Here is a 25,633-nt window from a genome sequence, read left to right on the forward strand (position 1 = left end):
TTTGCTTTTTTTTTTTTTTAATTTTTTTTCTTTTTTTTTTCCCCCATTTCTACATTCACAGTTGAACAATATTAAGGAAGGAAAGGCGCTTTGATGAAACGAGATCATGAAAAGCGTCACTCAGAACGGGAGCTCTGAACATTCGTCAGTGTTTCCCTAAAATAAAAAGCCCTAAAGAGCGACTTTCCTTTTTTTCCTCTTTTCTTTTTTACATCTCTTATGCTGCATCAGTAGACTGAACTTCGGTTAGTTTATGAAATGCAACAGCTAACCCTTTTTTGGGAAAAGATAAACTGCAATGACTTGAAGTTGAGAATGTGGATACCGCCTCATTCACACACACTCACTCTTAGACTGAAAATCCTTCACCCCTCCTTTTATCCCGTGCACCGACAGCATCGCGTGGCCAAGGTTGCCGCGGGCGGCTGGAGGCCCGGGCTCCATCTCTCCCAGCAGCCAGAGCCGACCTCGGGCAGAGCGCGCCCCGGCTGAGCCCTGCTTCCTCTTCCAGACCGGCCGCTCCAGGGACGCCAGCCCGGGTCTGTCGGAAGAGGCTGCCCGTTCCCCAGCAGGAGCCGGTCGTCCCCTCTTCCCGAAGGTGGCCGAGGCCAGGCTGCCGACGCAAGTCAGTGCTCAGCTCGCTAACAGCGCCGCTGCTGTTGCTGTGGCGGGATTTTCAATGTGGTGTGTTCCAAGCCTCACTCACTCATCCTCTCATTCCCAAACATTCAGCATCCGTGCACACTCCTCACTTCCGGGTTTTTTCAAAAGATTGGAGATTTCCAGTGGGGGTCTCAGGTGTCATCCCAATGGTAACAGATCTGCAAGCAGAAAGGGCTGGTCAAAAAAGCCACACGCAAGATCCCACGGCCAGGCGATACGAGACACTAGCAGCGAGTGGAAAAAGTCGACTCCACAGAAAGAGAAGAGAAATAATGGGGATATTATCAAAATTCTCAAAGTAGGGTGAGAAAGCTGTAGCAGGCTTATTCTCCCAAATGCAGACACTGTCCTGCCCCTCAACAACCTGCTCCTTTTACAAGGTGCTTCAGGAGGACTGCAGAGTAAACGGACTGCAACTCTGCTGCATTGGAGTAGTTCAGGATTGTCCCAGCCCGGTAAGGACGAAGCATTTCACAATGCAAGAAGCCCTCAAGTCTGCACCTGGTCTTGTCAAAGTCAAGCAGTTCACTCTGTTTTCCTGTTTGTATTTGTTCTGATATACAAGACCACAGATGGGGCTTGTTTACAGAACAATAAATTAAAAAGAACCTTCTACATAGAACAAGGCTTTTGTGTAGCATCTCTTTCAGACTCAGGAGTTCAGCCAATTTCATAATTATGCAACATGAAAAGGAGGTGGGTGTAATCCCTTACCAAGCTTGATTCTTCAGTTTTCTCAGTTCTTTAGTCGCCCAGGTAGCAAGGGTTTTTGTTTTGTTCGTCTTGGATCTTCTTCCTTCAGTTAGCAGTTCATGTATCATGGGTCTAGCTTCTACTAATTTCAGTACATCTTTTCCAAATGCTGTACACAAATCCCTGCAGAAGCAAGAGAGGCTTTGAGGCTGAGTGCCACAAACAGATGTGCCAGTACCGCTCCGATCAGTTCTTCCTAGCTAAAAGAAATCTGACTCACAGCTAATGTCCTTTTTAAAATGCTGCATATGGTCACTAATTTCAGCAGTAGGAGAGCTGAACAGTTTTCTGGAATTGTGACTAACTGGAGACATTCAATCTCCTGTCCAAAGACTGATCTCCCCAACGTTTCCATCAGCTCTCCACCTAAATTCCCCAGAAAAGATTAAGATGCCCTGGCCTGAGATCTTCCATATCCAAGCAATTGAAGGTTTGGGTTTTTGGCTTTTAAACCCAGATCACCCTTGAAAAATCCCAGATCTGCATGTTACAGTAACTTCAACAACTTTCTCTCGTACCTACAGTTTTTTTTACCCTGCCAGTTAAGGACCTCACCTGTGTTACCCACTTGACAAGTTCAGCTAAATTTTTGATGCTCGACTGAAAAAAATCCCAAACTGACATCAAATGCTTCAGACAGTCACGAAAATGCAGCTTTAAACACTAAGGCTGCTGCACAGAGACTTCTATCTAATGAGCGGGCTGTAAGTTTTCAGATGGGATCAGGATGCTCACCCTATCAGTCCAGCAGCACACGCCACTACTCCATCTGTATGATCCTCATCTCCAGCAATATGGTCAATGTAAGACAGAATAAATTCTACTCTGGGCTGCACCAGCATCACATCCGCTGAAAGAGAACAGCTTCATTACAGGGTGAAACACAGCTCACGTTTAACGGTCTGCCTTTCAGAAGGGCTTCCAGCATACTCCCAGACAGCCAAAATTCGACCCCAAAACCACTCTGATACACGAAGAACAACGCATGCCAGAGGAAGAGCCCTCCGCTGTGGTGTTTCTGAGCCCATTCCCTGCTCATGACAGCGAGCATTCCCTCCCACACAGAAGTGAATTAACAAGAATGTGCCTGTGGATGTGACAACTACCGCGAAACAGCTTATCCAAACAGAGCTCTTCCTATTTCCCTGTCATTTCAGCCATAGAAAGACCACACCAGGACAGAGTACTCACGATGCACATTTTCTTGGTCTCCTTTCAATCCTTGAATGATGCCAGTGTAAGCTTCCAGGCAGCCCTCCCGCAACTCATTCAGGTAATCCACCATATCATAGTCAGACTAAAAAGGCAGCAAGAGAGCATATATGAGCAGTGCCCTTGATAAAGCGTGCACAGCCCTTACTCGTTTATGATTTTAACGAACTGCAGAGCACACTGTTGGCTTACCTTATCAACCTGTGCTTGGGAAGCCTGCTGGAGGGTATTCAGTACAACGTCCAGGTACTTCTTAAATTCTCCTCCAATAGCAAGGGCAATATCACCAAACACTGAAAGAATCTGTGGCTTCACAGACCTATGAACGTTTTCATTCTGAAAGAGATTTCAGCACCATCACATTCAGCTGCACTTCTCTAAGAGGGGAGGAGCTAATAAATTAAGACATTTACTTGAAACGTAAATCCTTATCCTCAATAAATTTGGATTCAATTCAAACACTAAGCGACATAGTTGTCAAACACGGGATCTTCAGAGCATGCCTAACACTTCTGCTTCTCCCACCTCCCACTTTTCCTCTCAATGTGCAAGCCAACTGTTACTAACCAGCTAATGAGAAGGTAAACACTCACCCCCAAGTTCTCCAAGAGCAGCTGCATAACCTCGTCACAAAAAGGCAGGATGTTGGATTGCAGGGCTCTGCATAAGTCACCAACCAGGCCCACTGCAGCCAGACAAACCTGCAAATAGAACAGCGAGTCAAACACCCACCCAGTGAGTCAGTCTTCCACACTCTATCTGTACAGCTTCAGCTGATTCAAGCGCTAAGTAGTGGTGAAAGTCTGCAACCACTGAAGTCACTGACAGGAACGACCCTCGCATAAAGCAGGGGCTCAGCAGCTGCCGTTACCACTTACATAGAGCCCTGAAAGCTGACCACACCTAACCAACAGGGGAGGCAAGGGGTCCAGCTGCCAGCAAAGGGACAGGTACTTGTTCTGAACCACCACTACCAAACGCAGAGCCTAAATATCTGCCCCACAGCAAGAACCATGACTTGACCTTCTAATGGAAATTCACAGCCAGTAGCAACCTCTCTCCTCATCAAGGCCAACTAATATGCAGCCACTGGGAAAACCCAGGTGTAAAGCCAATTAAGGCCTTCTGCTGAATTAAGTAGAAGAGTGTCTAAGTTTGCGCATGCAGACAGTAATTACAGAAAAATCTATGGGGCTCCAATTTTTGTTTCATCACCAAAAGCTGTGGTGTTTTACAGATGCACACGCGCTGAACTCAGCACCTGAGAGCAGGTGAGAAATTCAGAGGTTGCGAGCACAGGGTGGCCTGGTTTGACCCACCTGGTACTCTGCGTAGTTCTTCAGTCCGATGCCAAGGAACGGTTTGAAGGCGTCCATGTACTTCAGAAACTCTCCACCTAAGACTGTGCATGGAAAATATTCTTGTCAGAAAAAATTCCCAGCCCACTACGTATATGACGGAACTCACCAAAAACAGAAACTCAACATGTTCTACCCCAAACCAGTACCTGTATTTTCCACTGAAGCACAGCAAATCAATTCTCCACTAGATGTTAGACAAAAATTGAGCACTGGTGAAATACATCCGTCGGGACTAAAATGATTCAGAGCCCAACTCCTCGCAGGCTTTTGAAGATAAACAACCCATTCCGCCCCGCGCTAAGAAACGATGCCGGGCGCTCCCCGACCGAGCACGGCAGACGCAGCAGCACGCTTCAGGCAGGGCTCTGCACGTTGGGTTCAGTGCAGCAGGAGCACCACTGCCCAGCTCCGCACCAGCTGAAAACGGAGCCTTGTCACGCTGCTTTACTGCCACGCAGCCGGAACATCCTCCCTTTGGAAACGGCTGCTCAACCTCTTCACCTCACGGCTGTGCAGTTCGAGCATTCCCCAGTGTGTTTGTGTTTAGGAGATATTAAATATTTGAAGTGAAAGACTTCCTTTATGCTATGTCTGTTCTTCTCCAACTCCCGCCTTCCCCAGGACACTTGCATTACTAAGGTCGCCCGTGCAAACATCTATCCAAAGGGAAAAGGCCTTTGTCTCACGGGGACAGCTTTCCATTTCTGCTTGCTGCCTAGCTTCAATCCTCCCCCTTGACTTGCCCATTCACTTCCCAGCTTCCTCAGACAAACCCAGGAGCAGTCATAAAGCCGTCCTCTGCAGCGAGGGCACCCGCCGAGGTCACAGACCTGCTCTCTGAACTGTTGGAAGGCGCTGCTCCAAAAAGCCCAAACTGACGGCTGTGTTTATAAAGCTGTCCTGTGTTCTTGGAGCAACGGGCACGTACTGCTGCTGGAAATGCGTCTGGTCACCTGAAGAGGCCCTGAACAACCCAGTCACAGTTACAGCCTCAGGAAGATCCAAAGGAACCTCTTCCCGAGCCATGCTCTCTGAAGACCCGCGTCCGAACCACGCGGGGCTTTTACCCGTGGCAGCAGAGGGCACCGAGGTTACACACAGGCTGCCAGCAGCTCCTCAACTCCCACAGCCACGGACGGAGCGTTCGGCAGCACTGCTCCTGGAGCTCCAGACACCAGCTTCTGAACATGAACCCTGAAGCTCCAACTGCCTGGACTGCCACAACCCAAATTTTATTTAACTTCACAAATCCTGACTCGCTCTAACGCTGCTCTTTGCCGGTGTGATTTCTTTTAAATAAGAACAATGACTATAAATCAGCCATTGACAAAACATCCCAAAACAGCAACGGGTCTCAGGCAGCAGGCAAGTATGAATCATTAAGATAACGTTCAGCCGGTGCTGCAGCAGCACGAAGCCAGCAGGTTCCCATTGTGCTCAGCACCGCACAGGGTAGCGCTAGCTCTTTTTCCTGGCAAAATTTGCATTGTAACTACGTTATTAACGGAAAATGAGCTATTCATTCAAGAAACACAGTCTAGCATAATCAGGCAGTCTCAGGGCTTCAGTGACAGATGTGGTGAGCTGTGCGGTCAAAACCGTACCTCAAGCAAGGCAGGAACCAATGCTGTTTTTTTGCCAGATAGTCAAAAAGAGAAGGAAGCGCTCGGGCTCTGCCCCAGTCCCGCTCCCCCCAGCACCCCCAGCTCCGCAGCACGGCACCGACCTTCCACCAGGGTGCTGACTGCCATCAGGGCGTCCTCCTGCACGCCCCCCGAGCCGGCCGTGCTCTGGAACATCCTCAGCAGCGATGCCATCACCACGTCCGAGATTTGCAGCGCGTCCTGGTGCTGAACCTTCCGGAGGACGTTCTAGGCAGGAAAGGGGAAAGAGACTGTAACTGCTTCTGCACGTGCTGGGCTGAATTATGCCTCCACATCTGTGCTGCCTCTGAACACTCAGGACCACACTGGGCTGCTAAAAGCAAGGCTGCTGTTTGAACTCCACCGCTGCAGAAATATGCTTTGTCAGTGCGAGCACAAAGTCCCATTCATTTCGGCTGCACTCCATTTCCCAGCTACAGAACAAGCCGAATTTACCTTTCCTGCTGCATAGGCTGTTCTCCAGGCCTTCCTTTTGTAAGCTGGCATTAAACGTGACCAGCCCAAATTTGGCCCTACAAAAAAAAGCCCTTTTTCCATCACAGCAACGTGACAATCTCGTATTGCCAATTAGAGGCTGCATGGAAGCTTTGCTTCTGCACCAAAGAATTCAACTTCAGAGATAATGCCTGTTAAACTGAGATGCAAGCTTGTCTACTGCTAACTGCAGTCAAACCTCTCCTATCTGGGATAAGCAGAGAATAAATTAACATAGAAACAATGCAAAATGCATTAGTTTACATGAACATGTTTAGCACTAAGGCATCTGAAAAGCAAAACTGATTTCTGAAGGGAGCAGAGGCAGCCCAGCACAGCAGGAGAGCAGCCTGGGGAGCACGGCAGCACGTCACAGCGAGCAGGAGGCTCCCCGGGTAAATACCTGAGCTTCTCCTCTGCTCCCACTGTACAGCCCTGACCGTCCCTTTCGGTGTACAGACTACAGAACACAATTGTGACTTATCCTTATTTACAATATAATTGCACTTCCTATGAAAAGGATTGATCCTTTAACCTGCACAGGAAAATAATTATTTGATGCCTGATTCTTTAAACTGCGTCACTCCAAAGAGATTGAGTTTGACTGTTCAAATAATAGGTCTTGATTTAATGGTTTCTCTCTCCTGCTGGAAATACCACGCAACAAAATGGCACGCTTTACTAACTAACACTGAAAAAATCCTCCTGTTAATTTTTACTTAATGGAATTAAGTATCTGCTGCAGCTACTGTAAATACTTAAAGCTCAGATTTTGTGATAACGAAGAAAGCTGCGTCTGCAAATTAAAACTAGCAGCTTAATTCCACATGTGCTATCTGTACCAGTTTCCAGAAGGGAACAGAGGTGTCCTGAAAGACCTCAGTGACCGAGGTCTCCCCACTAAATCCCACCACTAGGACAGATGGTTTCCATCTACCTTTTATTTGAGAAATTACCCTAAGAATCAGAGAGGACCAAAATATCAGCTAATGCTACAGTCTTGAATTAGAAGGAGTAAGTCAAAATTTCTCAAACCAAATTGAAGACAATGCCCAGGAGATTTTATAACCTCACTTAAGAGGATGGAAGCTAAAACCCATGGCCATGGCAGGCATGGCCATGAAAACCCATGGCAGGTTTTCACCCGCAGGTGAGGAAAAGGCTCGGTCTCCTCAGCTAACAGAAATGAAAGAAACTCCAGAGAATGGGTAACAAAACAGAACAAAGGAATAAATCTGAGCAGAGAGAGATGCGGAACTCTGCTTTTATTTCAGATTACATGCTACTCAGCTACATCTCCAGGAGAAAATCCTTTCTTCTGTGAGCCGCATAGAGCTGTGCTGATGCTGAATCCACGTCTATTATACAGTTCTAAAGCAGCACCTTGTAACTTTTAATAAGCTGGGCATGACAGCACAGCACCGCTCTTCCTGCAGCGCAAACAGGAAGGCTTCGGTATCAAACACCCCGTATCTCACGTGGATGGTCTGATCAATGTCCAGAGCGGTTTTAGAAAAAGAGGTGGCTGTTTTCAGCAGACTTCGTAAGAACAGGCAAGGAACTGAAATGTGCTAGTGCTCCAAGTCACGTGGGCTGTTCATTACCAGATGTTTAATTTCAAGGACACTTAGTGCATTTTAATTAGTGCCGTTTTAAATAAGAACACCAGCCACAAGAGGCAGATGAACAAATTAAAGCTGTTACGGAGATTTTTTTTTGCCTGTGCCAACCAGAGCAGTTGTTCAGTCCATAGCCAATATAACAGCCAATCTGAACATACATACAGTTCTTAACATGCCACATACAAGGTACTTTATTTAAAAAAAAAGTTATTTTCAACTTTGTGAGTTGCGCTCTGCTACAAGGGGTGAAGCATTCTGAACCCTGCACCACCTCCCACAGGTGGGAGCTCCCCATTCAGAGATCAACACCAGAGCTAAGTCTGCATCCCTGGGGGCACAGGGGCACCCCTTAAACCACCTCTTCCCAAAACCGCAAAGCAGGAAACAGGAACTTACCTGGAGAGTAGCACAGAGAAGAGACTGAAGATCATTGAACTGGATTCTGTCTGAAGTGCTCTGGATATGAGACTGAAAAAGAACAAACCCCACATATAGAACGCCTTCTTCACAGTCCATGAAAATCCAGCAGATTTTGACAGCACTTCAAGTTGCAGAGAATCAATTTTAAATATTTGTTTCTTCAAAATTTAAGATGAGAGGTGCTGTTTTTGAGCTTAATATATCTACTATCTATAAAAACCAAGGACATGTTATACCATGATATATACACTCAGCAACAACACTCATTTTTCTATTCCAGATGAAGCCAAACACCAGGGGTTTAAACATCACGTTCACTTACCTCCATCTGCAGAACTTGCTGAAGTCGTTCCATAATGACCAAAGTTGTCTTTTGGACAGCAGGGTAACAGTCCTTGGCACTATTTTTCACTATTTCCATCAGAGCTTCATACGCAGAGCTCCTCAAGTTATTCTGGTGTCCATCAGGCCTGTAACAGAAGGAATGTATTTGCAGCTCCCAGTGCTCAGGCTTGCTTAGAAACAGACTTTTTTTTTTAGTAAATTGGTAACAGCTAAATTCTAGTGTTGTGACAAGCTAAAGCAAATCATATTTCTGTATTCCAAGACTTGTAAGTAAATGAAATTTCTGAAGCCATTTTTGGACCATTTTTTTCATTTGCTATTAATGACTTCCAATATCTTCAGTCACAGACAGCAAGCTCAGGAGCAGAAAACGCTTCAAACCCACATCTTCCAGTGTGCTGTTACCCTGCCTGGGAAGAAATGGTCTCAAGAGGTGAGAGGCATACATTTTACCTCTCTGACATCCCTCTGAGACATCAGTGAGGGTGTTAAGCTTGAAACAAAGACAGAGATCTATGCTAAGACGGAATTCAGAGCCTTGAGCGAGACACTACACTTCTGGTTGGAAGAGAACGAGACAGGAGAGAGTTTAGACTTTGAATTGTTCAGACAGGGACACCATTTAAGAAGTTATCCTGCAGCAAAAGTCTTCAACTGAGGATTGAACTGATCCAAGAATTGAACTGCAGAGCTGTCAAGATTCTTTATACTACCTTGAAGGCAGAATACAACTTCACTACCCTTATTTTTGCCTCTGCAGAACTGAGAAAATATTTTGCCTCGTCTATATTTCAGCTTCGTTGGGAGAAGGACAGTATCAAGCCTAACTAAGCCCTCAGCTCTTCTGGGAGTACCTGGTGCTAACATAAATGGATTTAACAAGGCAGCAACAACCACGGCACAAAACAGTCACAGTAAACTAGTTATGTCTTGCTGCGATCCTTATTATTCAATGGCCTTCTAGCCAACCTTTAAGAGTCTTACAAATACTGTACAAAGATCCGCACAGTATTACACTGTGGTCCACAACTTCAAATGAAAACATGGAATAGGCACTCTTGGGGGAAAGCCCAGGCTTACTAGAAGCAGGTATGGACAAAACTCTCAGAAATTGTTCTCTATTAATGGTGTTCTTCCTCTGGAAGCGTGTTCTGTATTTCACATGAAGTCAAAAAGCCCCATCTAATAAAACATCATTCAGTTCTAAGCTGCAAGAGAAAGACGACCAACAGCCTAAAGTTTTGGTTTACTTAAAAAAAAAAAAAAGCATCTTTGTAGAGCTTAAGCCAGCTGGGTTAATGTTACCTATCTGTGGTCTCCAGAAGTTTCTGAACTATAAGCTCAAATGAAGAGGATAAGCAGTAGGTTGCTGGTTCTTCCTGATCATCAGCTACATCTGCAGCTTCATAGGCAGCTTCAGCAAGACTAGTAAAGGCCTGAAACACAGAACAACCATTTCTGTTATTTAAGTGAGTTTACTCTTGCAAGTCCAGAAACACATATCCCAACAGTTCTTATGCTAACAAAACAACCAGGTGCAGGATTAACAGTTCCCTCCACGAGCTGGTAACGGTTTAGTGCACTGAACTTTGGTGCAAGAGTGACGAAGGTTTCTAAGACTCAACGTAAGCATCACCGTGCGAGGCAGTCGCGCTGCCACAGACACATCTGCAGAGTGCTGCTGGTCCCAACAACTGAATAAAGGCAGACTGCCTGAACTACACAGGCTATTAACAGACTCTACCCACTGCCTGGCATTACCATTGCAAGTTAAAATCGTGGTTTAGACAAGGCTGCTCAAATTCCCAACTGCAGAACAACTCTGAGCTCTGAGACACGTGGATTAAAAAAGCTGAAAGCCTCCTCATTTTCACTTCAATCTAAAGACGCATACTAGTCATCATCTTCAGAAGACAAAAGCCACAGCTACATGGACTTTTGCCAGGATCAGCAGATCAGGGAGAAGCTTCCACGCTGACTAGAAGCCTTCAAATCTCTAGAATACTGACAGAATGAATCTTGTCATTTCTAGAACTTGTTTTGACGTGCAAATACTCATCTCTAGCTGAACTCCTATTTAGCAGCTCTGTTAAAAGGCAGTAAGGGACACATCCTCTTTATAGTGAAAGATCAGATATGCTACGTGGTAGTACACATTCATCAAGACGGATACAGCTGACGTTAGCAAGCCAACCCGAGGGATTGCAGCTCTGTAAGGGAACAAAAAAATTCATGCTCCTCGAATTAGTTTTGAAGCCACTTCAGAAGCGGGCTTAGGTAACGGGAAACAAGGTATCTTGTGTCTCCCTCACGATTAAGCAGGGAATCCAGCTACCCCCAAGAAAAAAAAATCCTAGCATGCCTACTCTAAGCACCCATCACACCTGCTATCAACAACAGCTTCCACAGCATCTTCAAACTTAAGGTAACTTTACACTTAGTTTTAAAGGAGAAAATTGCTAATATTAACTATTTATTTCTTAAACAGACTTGAGATAACTTACAGTTAACAGCTGTGCTTGCTGGACGACCAAGTCATGAATCATCTCTGAAGCCCATTTAAGCGTGTGAGCACACATATGTGTGTGTGTGTATATATATGTGTATGAGCTGTGCTCCCCTCGCCTTTTTTTTTTTTTAAAATAGAAACTTATCACACACCAAACAGCGAAGGGACTGCCTTACCCAACACACATTGGAGGCCACTCGGGGCTCAGCACTCAGGCCCTCAATCAGACACTGCAGCAGTGGAGCGAGGTAAATGTCATTGATGGCAGCTTCGGGAAGCATCTCACAGATCCTGCCCACGGTCCATGCTGTTGTGTCTCGAACCACAACGCTGGGGTCCTTCATTAGTTCTATTAAAGTTGGCATTGCCTAGAACACAATTCCAGCCAAGAGAAAGGTGTGATCATATGCAATACAGGGAAACACGAACTGGCCACTGTTTCTAATTTTAACGTATTACCTATGGTAATGAGGAAAAGCAGACATCCTTCTGCTTCTCCTCAGAAGAGCAACATGCAAAGCATGTGTCCTCCACATAAATCCAAGTTTTCTGTTTTACAAGCCTCCAAGAAACACAGATAATCTTACCTGTATAACTAGTGGTTTGAGCTGGTTAGGCTCTGGTCCTTCCAAAATACACCCAAAAGCCATCACAGCTGCATCTCTGTATCGCCAATCTGGATTTTTAATGTGTTCTTTAATAAATGGCAGCACATGAGGAACAATGTCATCTTCGCAGCAGGTCGCCAGGAGCATGAGGCAGACTCCTGCTGCTTTACAGGGGTTCCAGTCATCGTCGTCATCGTTTTCATCCTAGGAGGAGAAGAGCACCCTGTCACTCTGGGAGAAAATCTCTCTTACTACTCCGAGGCAGTGGCACCCTGTTGGCATTGCTGCGAGTAACACCGCCCTGTGGCCAGGTGTTCATTCAGGTCTGGAAGTGCTAGAGAAACAGCCTGAGTTCCTTGCACCATCGGTACCTTTCCATCTCGGTGTAAGACTCCTAGCTCCTTACTGACAGGCCTACAGCAGCCTCACACATCTTCCAATCTGCTTCTCTCTCCTCTAGGTGGAGATTTTGTGGTTTTGTTTTTTGATCCATGCCATTGCCTTGCAGAGTGGCCACTGTACCTAGATGCAGTCAGTTAAATAGCTTCTTCCTCCCAGCTGTTAGCTCAGCCAAGTTCCTTTGAAGCTGTGTACCTGTGATTCTATTATCTGTTTTTATCTTCCCTGGTTTAACAATCACTTCAGAACCTCCTGCAATTTAACTCTCCGCACCCAAGCAGACAGCAATACAAGAACAGGGAAACAATTCTCTGGTTCCACTAGGAGCACCAACCACTTTCCCAGTTCATCACAGTAAGTAAATGAACTCCATCCTGTATAGCTTAATTAACAGTTTTATTTTATAATTAGACCTGCTGTAGCAAGTGATTCCATTAATTTTTATTAGACTGTGAAACAGAGTCCAAACAAGTCCCTGTGAAGTGCTTAATAGCTACTAAATAAACATGGACCTCACAGCTGAGCATGTAAAGCTCAGGAATTCCAGAAATTGGATCTCAAATGCTGCTCAGACTCTGTATTGGCTTTAATTTCACAAACATTTCACGAGGAATACAGGTAACTATAAAACCTCTTCAGAAATCATAAATACAGATGTGTCTTAATGGGATTCAGCATAAAAGCGACAGTCCATGCAGTGTCAAAGTCTCAGCCCTAAAGAACGATGCGTCATTATGTCAGGGTGGTGCACAATGCCTCATCACGGACCAAGGGCTGCTGCTACAGGTGCTCAGGGCAAGCACACGGTTATAAACTGCCCGAGGGGACCTAAAGCACCTTTTGGACCAAGCCTGTCAAGAAGTCAGTTATGCAAGCGAGCGATGACCACTTTCACATGCAGCAGGCATTCTGCAACTCACCTGTTTTGTTAACGTCTGTGTTAGAATTGGGACCAAATACTGTAGCGCTCCCTTAGCGTAAAATTTGCTAGTGTGCTCCGGAGGCCTTCCTTGCTCTGCTGCCTAGAAAGAAGGTTATAAAATGGTTCTCAGTGGCTATATAGGCATGAAGTCTGAGTTATGAACTGCAGTAGATAGGGATTCCCTTCTGCATGCTTTCCTCTCCTTCCCAACACAAACTAAGTTACCATAACACACAGGAACCTCAAGGACACTCTGCACCAAGCCCAGTTAAATATTCAAATAAGCAAGTTCAACTTGCCATTCCATACATGTATTGTGCCCCTCCTTGCACGGTACAAATATAAATATTTTCAGTTTGCAGTTACGTATAATTAACAAGTGACCCCAAGTAGGAAAAGCAAGAGGTCTTGCTGCATACAGCCTAAACCTACATGCTTACTGTCCTTTTATCCTTGCTATTTTGGGCAGGCAACACAAAATATATATTTAGCTACTTTTAAAGATGGATATGATTCATCTAGAGCTCTTCAAAGTTTAAGTTGTTATTGATCTTTGCAACTAATTTATGCAAACAGCATCTGCATGCAGAACAATACCCCAAATTCATCTCCAGCCCATCCATTGTAAAGGATAATGATTAGTTTTATTGCATACCATAATTTTAAACTTAACTCATGAATAATGTATTATATAGAACGTGATCAGTCTTTCTGCACAACAGGATAGGACTAAGTTGCCCGTGCCTCTAACAGACCCTAGAAATCCTACACATCAGCACAGCACAGACGCTACCAGGCCTCACACACAGCAGGTAATTCAAGAAACACTCTCCCTTCAACATGGAACATATTTCAGCAATTCAAGATGCTAACTTAATGAAGCAACAGCTCAAAGATATTACTAATGGTGGCTTCTGTGCAACCTTAGCTACAAGCTTCACGTTTACCTTGAACGGCAGAATAAATCAGTCGTAGCTGAGCCCTGATTAAGGCAGCTGCCAGCACCCAAGCTAGCAGCTAACAGCTAAGCTGGGTACCACAACACTGCTGCTGTCTGCAGCACACCCGATACCCGCAGAGCCAACAAGCCTTGTGGGCTTCATGCAGCCCCAGGTCTCAGCTTCTGTATCAGACATGCATCACGCAGCATCAGAGTGGTGCATGGTGTCTCATCACAGACCCAGAACTGTCACACGAGGGGCTCAGGTTGGCTCTCCTACAGCAGCAGAAGTTTTGAAGAACAGGAGCACTTCCGATGTGGTTTAAAAACATTCCCATACAGACACTCACAGGCACTTGCCATTTTTCAGTGGTCATTTCCAAGCTCACCTCTGACGCCTCTATAGCGAGGTCCATCTCCTCATCGCAGACGTTGGACCAGAACTCTATCCCCTGTAGAGCCACCTCATCTATGTCGCTTTTCATTGCTTCAATAGTTATCTTTAGAAACACAAAAGAAAGGAAGGGAAAACAGAATGTTTTAGCATGTTATTTCTCCTCAAATATGCTCCCCAATTTTGGGCCAAGTGGTAAAAGATTCTAGATTGTCTGAAATTATGCGCCACGTTTGAGTTACTGTTCCTGAAGACAACCTCCTCACTTACAAGTTTGTCAGTCACCAGCACCTGGTAAGGGCTGCAGAGCAAATCAAGCAGCCTGCACTGTCCTAACACTTGGGAGCCTCAAGTCTGAGGCACCCAACGTTGGCTTTATGGATTTTGCTAGGAGAGAAGTAGTCACAGCATGCACTCAAAGACAGAACTACATCCAAAGAAAGAAAAACAAATTAAGACCGTAAGAAAACTTTTCCTCTCAGATTAAGAAGACAAGGAAGTACAAGCAGAGATCAATTACATATAAGAAACCTGAGTACTCACAGCAAAAAGAGCAGGACCCATATATGTCTCCATATACTGATAATAAAGGGACATTATCTTCACCAAATTCTGTAAGGCAGCCACTCGTACCTGCCAGAGTACAAAATGGATCAAAGATGTGACATTTCCCTGAGCGCTCTGATCAACAAGCATAGCTGTAGCCTACCACGGGCTAACAACCCAGGCCTTGTACTGATTTGGTTTACTCCAGGCCTAGTAAGGTTTTTCACCACGAGCAACTTAAATCCTCTTGGTAGTTTACTATTTTTAAGCATAAAATTCACTGTGTCTGAGAATTTACATGTGCACCAGTCTCTTAATAGACTGTTGTTTATTTTATGTAACACTTTCAAATTGTTTATTATGATGCCAGAGATTCTAGTCATCTGCCCAAGAAAGGAACAGGGGCAGATCAGGGCACTTTTTTTCCACCCACCTTCGCATTGTATCATTTTCACTCACCCTTGTGTCTGGACATTGTGTTGCTTCACAGACTACTTGCATAATAAAGTGCCTTTCAGACTGAAGAAGAAATAAAAGAACATTAGAACTGTATTACAAATGCACTGAAGTCGTTGCAAGCCTTCCTATGGCGAATATATTTTGGGTCAGAGCTAGTACAAGCACTCAGAGAACACTTCTAAACATCAAGGAATGGTGCAGGTTACTATTCACTGCAGTATTTTGATTAATTTCTTTCTCAAAGCGGAATCCCAATCCACTTTAAAAGATGCTTAGCAAGCTGTCCAAAATAGAGAGATAAGGCAGAACTGAAGATACTACATATTCTGAGACAGCAAAACAAAACAAAAAAAGCTTACTGTTTCATCAACTACTTCAGCAATTGCTTCAAGAAAGCTCAAAACTCAGTCAGGACAAAAATTTCTTGGGGCAGTACCTGGATGGTTTTGCATTTTAGTAGGAAGGAACAGACTTAGAGGCCCAGGCTATTTACAGCCCTGAAGCCCAACAGGAACACTCTGCACCTGCATCTCAAATTTTGAAGGACTCCAGTTGATCCCCATCAACACCTGATGAATAGTTGCCTATGAAAAGTTTTCATTAAAAGACCTTCTAAGCTGAAGGTTCAGTATATGATCTTCTCCATACTCCCCCTGGTAGGGACCTAGAGAACATACTTTACCCAAAAAAGGGAAATTTAAAAAAAAAAAAAACCAAACACCCAATAGATGCCCGTTTTGAAGGCTCTTACAGGCCTTCCTCCCCCAGCCATTTCCAGAGGCAAAGTTAAATCTGGATTGCTGCCACACCACTTGAAAGAAAGTGCTGATCCAAGCTTGGACGCTTACAGCAGTATTACAGACTAGAGTTTGATTAGGAAGCAGAGCATCTAATAGGCTAAACTCTAAGGTCAGTTCAAATTTATCCTAAAAAAGTCAATGCCGCCTCCTTTCCATTGATGAACCTCTGTGAAGACTTCCACGGTGTTTCTGCACTACAACAAGAACACCCTGGATTTAAGGAAACGAATCCAAGTCTCAGCTGTTGTAGAGTTATGCATCAAAACTCAGCGTGGTGCATGATTTCTCATCATAGACCGTGGATTCAGTCCTTGCATTTTAGGCCAAGAATCGCTATTATTGTCCCCCTTACCTCTTTGTCAAAATTTGCTTTGGTGAATTCCAAAGAGTTCAGGAGTGCATTAGTAGCTGCTAGCTTCACATTGTTGCTGGGCTCTTCCTTTCTCATTCCCTGGATGATAGCTGTCAGGATCTCATTGGATTTGTCCTGAAGTTGCTCTGGGTCCTAGAAGAAGTGTTGATAAAGTTACTTGCCAGCTGAACAACTTTCTCTGTATTTTAAAGTATCATCAAAGTTTGATCCCAAAATCTACAAGCAGAAATTGTTAAGACGTTAAGGCCAAGAAATCTTTTGTTCACTGGGAGCACCAGAACACAAATACAGGAGATGCGTGCACCTGCACATCTTCACAGCTTCTGATACAGAAAAGAAGACTGAACTGAGGATGGAGATTCCAGGTATTTAAGTCAAACTCCACTGTTTCAAATTATGGGCCAACAAGCTCCAGGCTACTACTCCAATTAGCAAGTTAAGGATGACGACTTTTTTCCAGTCCCATTACATTCTGGGCAGAGCTCTACGACAGCAGTTGTGATCGACACTGTTATCAGTAAAGCTGTCAGTCTTCTTTAGACATAGGATGAAAACGTACAGCATGGGTCAGCAGCAAGGAGAGCTACCTGTCCAGCATTCAAGGCTTCAATATTCGAGTTGTGAACACAGACTGAAGATTAGTTTTTCTTCATTGTAAATTGACTACAAGACTAGTGTTAATTGTTATATCCAAATTTATCCAGCTGTAGATTCCCAAACTAGGGGGATCATGTACAGTGTCACGATGCGACTGACACAAACTTAGTGCAGAGATCCTGGCTACAAAATACCCAATCAGTAAACCAGGGTCTCCAAAAATCCTAAGGCTAACAATAGGTACCACCCAAACAACCAACTAACCTGCACTCGAGTCCAGCAGGATCTCCTAACAGATCGTGCTGGACCTGCAGCCCTCCCGTGAGCTCCTACATTTCCTGATTTATTTCATTCAGCCTCCGAGAAGCAACCGACCTCCACCCTAAGCCTGTCCCCCTGCACTTTGCTGTCTTCTCATTGTTTTGTGTGGCATCGGTCAGCACAAGCTGCTCGTTCAGCATGCTGACAAGCACGCACCTTTTCAGGCGGCTTTCAAAATCTGACTCCCACTGCTCCTTCCCTATTCCTTACTCCGCCTGTTTCTGTCACTACCCATCCGTGGTCATCTTTTACTGCTCCTCACCTTGCCCGAGAGCGCCTCCCTCACCCCCTTTTCCCTGTCCTCCACGAGAGGGGCACCTGCCGCAGACACCACGCGCCCCGGAGCTCCCCGCCTGCCCCCGAGGCGGCTGCGATGCCCACGCTGCGTCCTTCTGCCTGCGGGCAGCCTGCCTGGGGCAGCGGCAGTCAGCAAAGGAGAGGCACGGGAACATCTGCAACCAAACCTGCTCACGAGTAAACCAGTCCCCTGCAGCCTGACAGAAGCACCGAACAGAAGATCTCTCGTTCTGCCTCCCCACGCTGAAGTTCAACAAGCAATGTGCTGATCTGCATTCTCAAACGCTTTCAGTGGCACCGCACCGCAGCAGCCCATTTTGTTTTTCAGCGGTAGGTCTGGCAGCATGCAGGGGCTTTGCCAGCAGTTCACAGCCGATACCTGACGACACGTCGTGATACTGCAAACTACGCTCATAAAACCTCGAGACCTTCTGTAGACGGTGCCCCAAAGAGCAAGGTATTCTTGCCTGTGCTCCTTTGTTATCAAAAGAGATTCCTCGTGTAAGATGGAGCTAACGCCCAAAGGAACCGAGCGCTCGCTGCTCATCTGAAGCACTTTACCTAACCAGCCACAGGCTGAAGTTTTCTGGCAGCACCCCTCCCCACCTCACGACCACAGCGACACAGACTTCAGCCTGCACCTTACGAAAGGTGACCTGGATTTCCGCTGTGAAAGCAGGTCAGCTCTTTCAGACACCATTCCTGCCTGTTTACTGCCTGTCATTGTTCGCTGAGAGATCCTCGGGACAAGCACGAACAGCCAGCCGAGAGGAGGCCGCGCAGCTTACTGGGGAGAGGTGTAACGAATGGAAGCCTGGAAGAGAAGATGTGCTGGGAGAGGTTAGGGCAGCTCGGCACACTTCAAACATACTCACAATATCCTGGCAGATGTATCCGATGGCCTCCAGCGTGGACTCTTTCATGTGCTCTGTGCTGTGCTGGTTTGTTACGTTAGCCACCAACTGGGGAATGAGCTCGGGCCACTGGCTCACGGGGATCTCGGCGCAGGCGATGCCGGCCACGCACTGCGAGGCGGAGCTGGGCCGGTACGTCTCCGTGCCCAGCGTCTGCAGGACCTGCGGGAAGAGATCAGCACAAGCACTCGGGTCAGCACCCAGGGCGATGGGTGCCGCAGCCGGGTCCTCCCCGGCTGCTATTACCGCTGCGCCCCTTCCTCGGTAAAGCGGCTCGCTCGTCTCATTTCTCCCTCTGCAAAAACAGGCCCCTGACCACAGCCAAGCGCCATTTGAGATGAACTTGGCCAGGGCTACCCCTTGCAGGAAGTGTGCTACAGCTGTGCGATCGCGCATGCTGCCACCACATCCTCCGCATCCCATGCGCGGCGCCGCACGCTGCCGTGCGCGCCGGTGACTCACCGAACGTCCCTCCCTGCTCGCACCGTGGAGCGGCCTAACAAAAGCTAAGCTAACGTGCTTTAAAATCCTCCCGAAACACCGCTGACGCCAAGATGACCTCAGTACGACTAAGTTTTATTTCTTTTTGCTTGCAGTCGATCAGAAGAGCAACTTTTTTGTACACCTCAGTAACTGTTAGGGAAACCCAAAGGAGGGAGGGGCACGGATTTGTGTCAGATTTCTGGTGGCACACCTCGGCCTCCCACAAACCCGCCCAACAAACACCCCATTCCTCGTTTTCTTTAGTTTCTCCCAGACTCTACAACTCTTCCCCATCCCCACCCCAGCCCTGGACCAAGGCTCTGGGCTGAGAGCACCGGCTGGCACCGAAGACCACACAGCCTCACCACGGGACGAGGACCAGGCCCTGCCAACTCCCTGCCGCCTAATCAACGCGCACTAATTGGTCACTCAGCTCCTCCACACGGCAGTGGAAGTAACGGCAATCCTCACAGCTGAGGGAAGGGCCAATTGAGGGGAACTGTTAAGGGGAAGCACCAAACGTGACAGCACGATAAGACATAAGGACTTTGCTTTAGTTTGACATAAACGCAGCAATGAAGCGGCTTTGGTAGCTTTAATACGCGGCAATATGACAGCTCCTGGTGACGGGATACGCCACGATCCCTTCTCTATCATCAACGTAAATAACAGGCCATGTAATCAGCGACCCAACCTCATTCTGCGAGATACTGACTCAAAGCTGCCTGTTAAGACAAGAACAATTAGCTGAAGCGCAGAGCCAACTTGCGTCAACGACACGGAGCGCTGCGCACACCCAGGCACAACTGTGCTCCTGCAGGAGAGCTCAGCCACCACGCGTGCAGAGCCCAGGGGTCCTCGGGCAGATCCCTCACCTGGGCCAAGGTTTAACCATTCCCCGTTCCCCACGTGGAACCTGCCTGTTTATGGCTACCTTCCTCTGACATGTAAAATCTGCCAGGCCCTGTGCGCACGTGTGCGCTCACACACATGGAGCGCCTCAAAGGTGTTCACGAGGGACTGGAAAACAGCTGAGGAAGCTGCTCAGGTGTAAGAAGAGAAAACAAAACCAACCCAGCGGAACCCACGGAGCGGGGAAGCTGTGCCCACCAGCTCCAGCCATCACACCCGACTGTTCGGACCCCCTCTGTAGAAACATTTCCATGCGACAATGTGAAAAGCAGCAGCCTCACACCTCTTTGGTTTTCCCCCTAACGCTTCTACAGGTTACACCGGCTGTAAGCAACGGAGCACCAAAGCGAAGTCAAGTTACTGGTCTCGGAAGGGGGAGCTGCCAGCAAGCGGGAGACTTAGGGAGGAAAATGATGGAGAAGACCTTCATCACTGGGCCCCCCCCCCAGGAGAAACCAATGGGCCAAAACCAGAAAAACAGAACAGAACAGAAGGGAGATGCGGGACTCACATAGTTCTTGACCTCTCTGCGGGCATTGGCGTCGATGGCGAGCCACCGCTGCTGGTACTGGGCCTTGATGTCGGGGTCCTTGGAGGTGAGGGAGTTCTTGATCTGCAGCCCGGCCGCCACCCGCGCCACCTGGCTGTTGCCGGGGTTGGCCAGCACTCTGGACAGTTCCACCAGGAAGGTCGGCTGTGAGGAGGAGGAGGAGGAGGAGGAGGAGGAGAGGGAGGAGGAGGGCGCTGAGACCCGGCCCAAGCCCCCAGCACCCCCCTGCCACGAGCCCCCCGCCCGCCCGGGGTTAGGAGCCCAGCTGCTGAGCAGAGCCGCTGGGAGGAGGCGGGAACAGGCCCCGACTTCGCTGGGTGTCGTCGGCTCACCCAAGGGGCCGCCACCTTCCACACCAGGGCCTGCCCGAAGTATTCCTTTAAAGAACGACCCGGGTCTCCAGCCGAGGTTTGTGTCCCCTGGGTGGGTGTCAAACGCGGCGAGGAGCCGCTCGCTGCCTTGCTTCGAGGCAAGCACCCAACCTGAAGCCTCAGCAGTGAAACCTCTGCGTCCCGCTGGCTGTGTGAAGCCTTTGCTTGCTAAGGAAACCTTCTGGGAAAGGCTGGAGACAGCCGCGCAGGTCTCAAAACCACTTCGTGCCAGGCAGGGACGCGGCTTTCCTGAGAACGTTTAACAGGCAGCTACACCCAACCCATCGCCAGGTCCGTGTAACGGGGCGTACGGCACACGGGAAGGTTTCAGGGCACCAAAAATAGCTCCTTTTAAGATTTAGCTTAACTTCCGAAAGCTCAACAGAAGAAGAGTAACTCCACTATCTTGGACTTCACTTTTTGAGCAATCAAGTGCTCCTCCTCACCGAACCGTTGTTGGGCTGCGCAGTGCTCCCAAGGTTTGAAATGCAGAATTGGGAAAGAGAAACACGTGGGGCAACTGCGGCCGGCGAGCGCGAGGCAGGGGAACTGCTCTGAAACGTCACTGCTCCAGGCAACCCCCCCCGAGCGCCCCGCACCACCACAACGCCTCCCGTCCATCAGAAATGCTCCCGTTTTACATCTGGCTTTGGGATAACGGATTAAAAGCGGGGAGCTGTTCAAAAGACGAGATGGGAGCGCTGCTGCCTTTGGGAAGGAGTCAGTCCTAACGCCCTAGGAGCTGGAGGGTCCTTGGATTTCCCTCCCAAATTATCCTCACGAAGCTTCAGGAACAGATCTTGCTAAAAAAGGAAGTCTTTCAGGCCTGAGACCCACAGGAGCCCTTCCGCGGCCGCGGAAGCGCCGGTGAGGAGCCCAGGATGGGGGGGGGGGGGGGGTGAGGGGCCCCGGGGGCGGGCGAGGAGCCCCCTGTGGCTCCCCTGCGGGCTGGGTGGGGGCTGCACAGCGGGGGGGGGGGGGGGGGGGGCAGGACAGGGGGGTGGGGGGAGGCCGCCGGGCCCTGAGGGGGGACGTTCAGGCCCGGGGCCCGAAGCACAGAGCCGGGGGCGCCCCAAGGGGCTGCAGGGGGCCCCGGGGCCGCACCACCGGCAGCACACGGAACGGGGCCTGGGGCCGGTGCTGCTCCGGGCGGGCGCTGCCCCACGCCCGCGGCTCCCGGTGCCCCCGGGGAACGAGGCCTCGCGGGGCCGAGGCCTGCAGCGCCCAGACCGCGCGGGTCCCGCCGGTGCCGCACGTGCGGTGCCCGCTCCCCCCCCCCCTCCCATTTTCCTCCCCCCGCCCCACGAGCCCCCCCCCCCCCCCCCCCCGCCCCGTCCCCCCCCGCCCCGGTCCCGGCGGGCGGCGATGGCCGCACATGGCCCGGCCGCTCCCCGGCGCGGCGCCGCCATTGGCCGCGGGCAGCGGGGGGGGGGCGCCGCCATTGGCCGGGCGCGGAGCGGGCGCGGAGCGAAGGGGGGGGGGGGGGGAGCGGGGCCGCCGCGATGGCGGCGCGGCCTGGCAGGGCCGGGCCGGGCCGGGCCGGGCGGCCCCGGGGGCCCCGCGCTCACCAGGTTCTCGATCGCCGCCTGCTCCAGGAACTTCTGCGCCGCCTCCAGCTCCGAGCGGTCTGCGGGGGGAAGCGGGCGTCACGCGGCGGCCGCACCGGGCCCGGCACGGCCCGGCCCTGCCCGCGGGCGGACACCGCGGGCCCGAGCGGCGGCCCCGGCCCGGCCCGGCCCGGCCCGGCCCATCCCGGCCCGCTCCGCTCCGAGCCCCCCGGCCCCGTCCCGGCCCTCTCCCCCCCTCGGGCCCCGCCGCCGCCGCCCCCGCCCCGCCCGGCCCCGCCGCCGCCACCGCCGCCCGAGGCCCCGCGGCCGCCGCCCCGCCCGGCCCCGCCGCCGCCGCCCTACCCGGCGACACGGTCTTCTCCAGGATGGTGATGAGCTCCATGGCGGCGGCGTGGCGGCTCCGGCACCGGCGGGACGGGGCAGGGCGGGGCGGGGGCCGGCGGACGGGGAGCGAGAGGAGCCTGCCCCGGGCGGCGGCCGGGGCCGGGGGCTGGGGGAAGGGGGGGGGGGGGTCCCGCGCGGGGCCTCGGGGGGGCGGCGGGGCGGGGGCGGCGGCGGCGGCGCGGCTCCGGCTGCTGCGGGCGGCGGCGGCGGAGGGAGAAAAGGGCCGCGCGAGCGGGGCGGGCGCGCGCGCGCACACCGAGCGGGGCGGGCGGCGGAGGGATACCAGGCGCTGCCCGCCGCCCCGCGCCGCGCCGCTCATTGGCTGGCGCCCGCCGGCGGCGCGCGTCGCGATTGGTTCGTTCGGGCAAGGGGCCGGCCATTGGCGGGCGGCGGGGAGGAAAAGAGGGGGCGGGGCTTCCGGCGGCGCGCGCGCTGATTGGGCGGCGCCGCAGAAGGGCGCCCCGGCGGCGGCAGCGGCGGTGCGGGGGGGGGGGGGGAGGGGGCGGCCACGTGGGGGCCGCGCCGCGGGAGGGGGGGGGCCCCGGGGGGGGGAGGGCAGGGTCTGGGGACCGGGACCGGGACCGGGACCGGGACCGGGACCGGGACCGGGACCGGGCGGGGCCGCCGCTTCCCGGTGCGGGGCGGAAGTGCCGGGCCGGCAGCGCCACGTGCGGGCGGCCCCGGGAGGGGCGGGCTCGGCGCGGAGCCACCGGCCCCGGCATCGCCCACCCCGCCCCGCAGCTCCCCGGGAACCCCCCCAGCAGCTTTTGGGGTGAAATCCGGTGAAATCGGGGCTCTGGCAGCTGCTCTCCCCCCGGGACGGGACCGGGCAGAGCCTGGGGCAGCTCCCGGTCGCTGCGGGGCTCGACCGGGCACGGGCCTGCCCCAGCCCCGGGGCTGAGCCCCCACACCCAGAGGGGGGTCGGGGGGGGCTGCACCCCTCCGGCCCCGGCAGCGATGGGGCCCCCAACCCCGCTGTGCAGTCGGGGGGGGGGGGCTGCGGCCGTGAACTTGGGGCAGGTACCGCGGGGATATGCCTCATACGCACGCCTCTTCGCCATAACCGGGGCCTCGGGTGCCTCAAAGGAGGCCGCAGCGAGGTGGGGGTCGGTCTGCGCCCCCGCGTGCCCGGTGACAGGACGAGGGGGAATGGGCTGGAGCTGCGCCAGGGGAGGTTTAGGTTGGATATTGGGAAGAACTTTACCGAAAGGGTCGTTAGGCGCTGGGATGGGCTGCCCAGGGAAGTGGCTGAGGCACCACCCCTGGAGGTGGTTAAAAGACGTTCAGACGTAGAGCTCGGTGATGCGGTTTAGTGGAGGACTTGGTAGCGTTAGGTCAGAGGTTGGACGGGGTGATCTCGGGGGTCTCTTCCAACCTGGATGGTTCTGGGATTCTGTGTCAGCCCCCACTCCCATGAAGTGCCTGCAGCCACCAGGAGAGAACTGCTGCGACGTGCTGCCCTCGGAACAGCTGCCGGGACGGTGCCGGCGCCTCCACGGGTGGCACCACCAGAACCAGGGCCGGGTGGGCAGGTTCCCTCCGGTGCCTTCAGGTTTCTCAGAAAATCCTACACCGAGAAACCTCGAGGGACGGGAATGGTCTGTGATGGGCGCGTACCCAGAGCCTGGAGCGCCACGGGAACCTCTGGGGAGCTCCTGCAAATCAAACGGAGCCGAATGGCGCCGGGTGCGGGAGGCCAGCGCAGGCCCCCAGCAGGAGGTGGACACGAAGGTGGCAGCGCGGGGGGGACGCCACACGCAGCAGGCGCAGCCCGTCCGCAGCGGCGGCATCGAAGGCGGCCTCGCACTCGGCATCCCCGGTGCTGAGCTGCAGCAGCGTGGCAGATCTGAGCGTTCGCTCACTCGGCTGGAGCAGCCCCGAGGCTGCTTTACGTGCTGGACACGCGGGATGCGTTTTCCTACCGGACGGGTGACGAAATCCAGTTTGGGCAGCCGGCAGAGATCAGCGACTTACACAAGGCTGAGCACAGGCACTCACCTGGCCTTCCTGGCTTAGGTAGAATGTTCCAAGGGTGTTCAGACTTGAAAGAGCCTCGTTTTTCTTTCCCAGTTTGGGTCCCTGTAAAAGAAAGGTTAATGAGCCCATGCCATCAGCCCAAGGAGGAGGCTGGCAGTGGAGCAATGAAAACGAAATGCCAGAGGGCAGCGTTGGCAGGGCTGGCAGGCAGCTCCCCAGACAAAACCCAACTCACAACCGGCTGCATCCATCCACGCGCGGTCAGACCAATATTGACGTTGTGTCACATAATGTGAGACAATTGTGTCACAAAATTGACGCAGAAATTAGCGGAAGTGTCCAAGAGTGGAGAAAGAATGCATCAATTTCTTTAAACACGTCTAACTTGAGTAGGTACAGCGGGGCCCTTGTTCAAAGCCAGTTTCCATGTAGGTGGGTACCCCGGCCGTGTGCCGGGACACCGCGCCCCGAACAGCCCCGGGGAACGCAGTTCATTCGTAGGGGCAATGCCCTCGCTCGTCATCGCGTTTGCTGCAGCTGCAGCTCTGCTGCTTCCATCGCTTTCCTCATCCTCAATGCCTCTTGCTATTCTTGTGCTGACCCTGTCCCTCAGTTTGTCTCTAGTGAAGAAACATTTCCTGTTTCTTATAAGACGTTCTTATACAACATTTCATCTAAGTGGACAAATCCCAGACTTACTTCCATGAAAACTAAAATTACTTTCTTTGCACGCAGAAGAGACGAGGCCCAGGCAGTTGTCCGAGACCATTCAGTTTGCTCACTGACCACAAGCTC

The 25,633-nt window shown here is 51.2% G+C and overlaps 1 protein-coding gene across 2 annotated transcripts; it reads right to left on the reverse strand.

The window, feature by feature from the left end:
- KPNB1 (karyopherin subunit beta 1) lies at positions 1–22,980 on the reverse strand (the record flags this gene model as incomplete). 2 transcript variants are annotated; one of them, XM_080564752.1, is made up of 22 exons in its annotated part: positions 22,820–22,980; positions 22,478–22,536; positions 20,500–20,682; positions 18,555–18,755; positions 16,444–16,596; positions 15,292–15,351; positions 14,830–14,919; positions 14,282–14,392; positions 12,951–13,052; positions 11,611–11,835; positions 11,200–11,391; positions 9,820–9,950; positions 8,492–8,639; positions 8,146–8,217; positions 5,716–5,860; positions 3,948–4,030; positions 3,222–3,329; positions 2,821–2,964; positions 2,608–2,713; positions 2,152–2,266; positions 1,378–1,539; positions 1–821 (listed from the first exon to the last, which is right to left on the reverse strand). In XM_080564752.1, coding segments are annotated over exons 1-22 (2,631 nt in total). In that variant the 5' UTR covers positions 22,860–22,980. The 2 variants fall into 2 exon arrangements, with proteins under 2 accessions (XP_080420878.1, XP_080420877.1); XM_080564751.1 differs by lacking the exon at positions 1–821 and having other exon boundaries at positions 1,374–1,539.
- Positions 22,981–25,633: the final 2,653 nt, after the last annotated feature.

Source organism: Anser brachyrhynchus (assembly GCF_964034855.1).
Source record: "Anser brachyrhynchus genome assembly, chromosome: 22".
NCBI classification, from domain to species: domain Eukaryota; kingdom Metazoa; phylum Chordata; class Aves; order Anseriformes; family Anatidae; genus Anser; species Anser brachyrhynchus.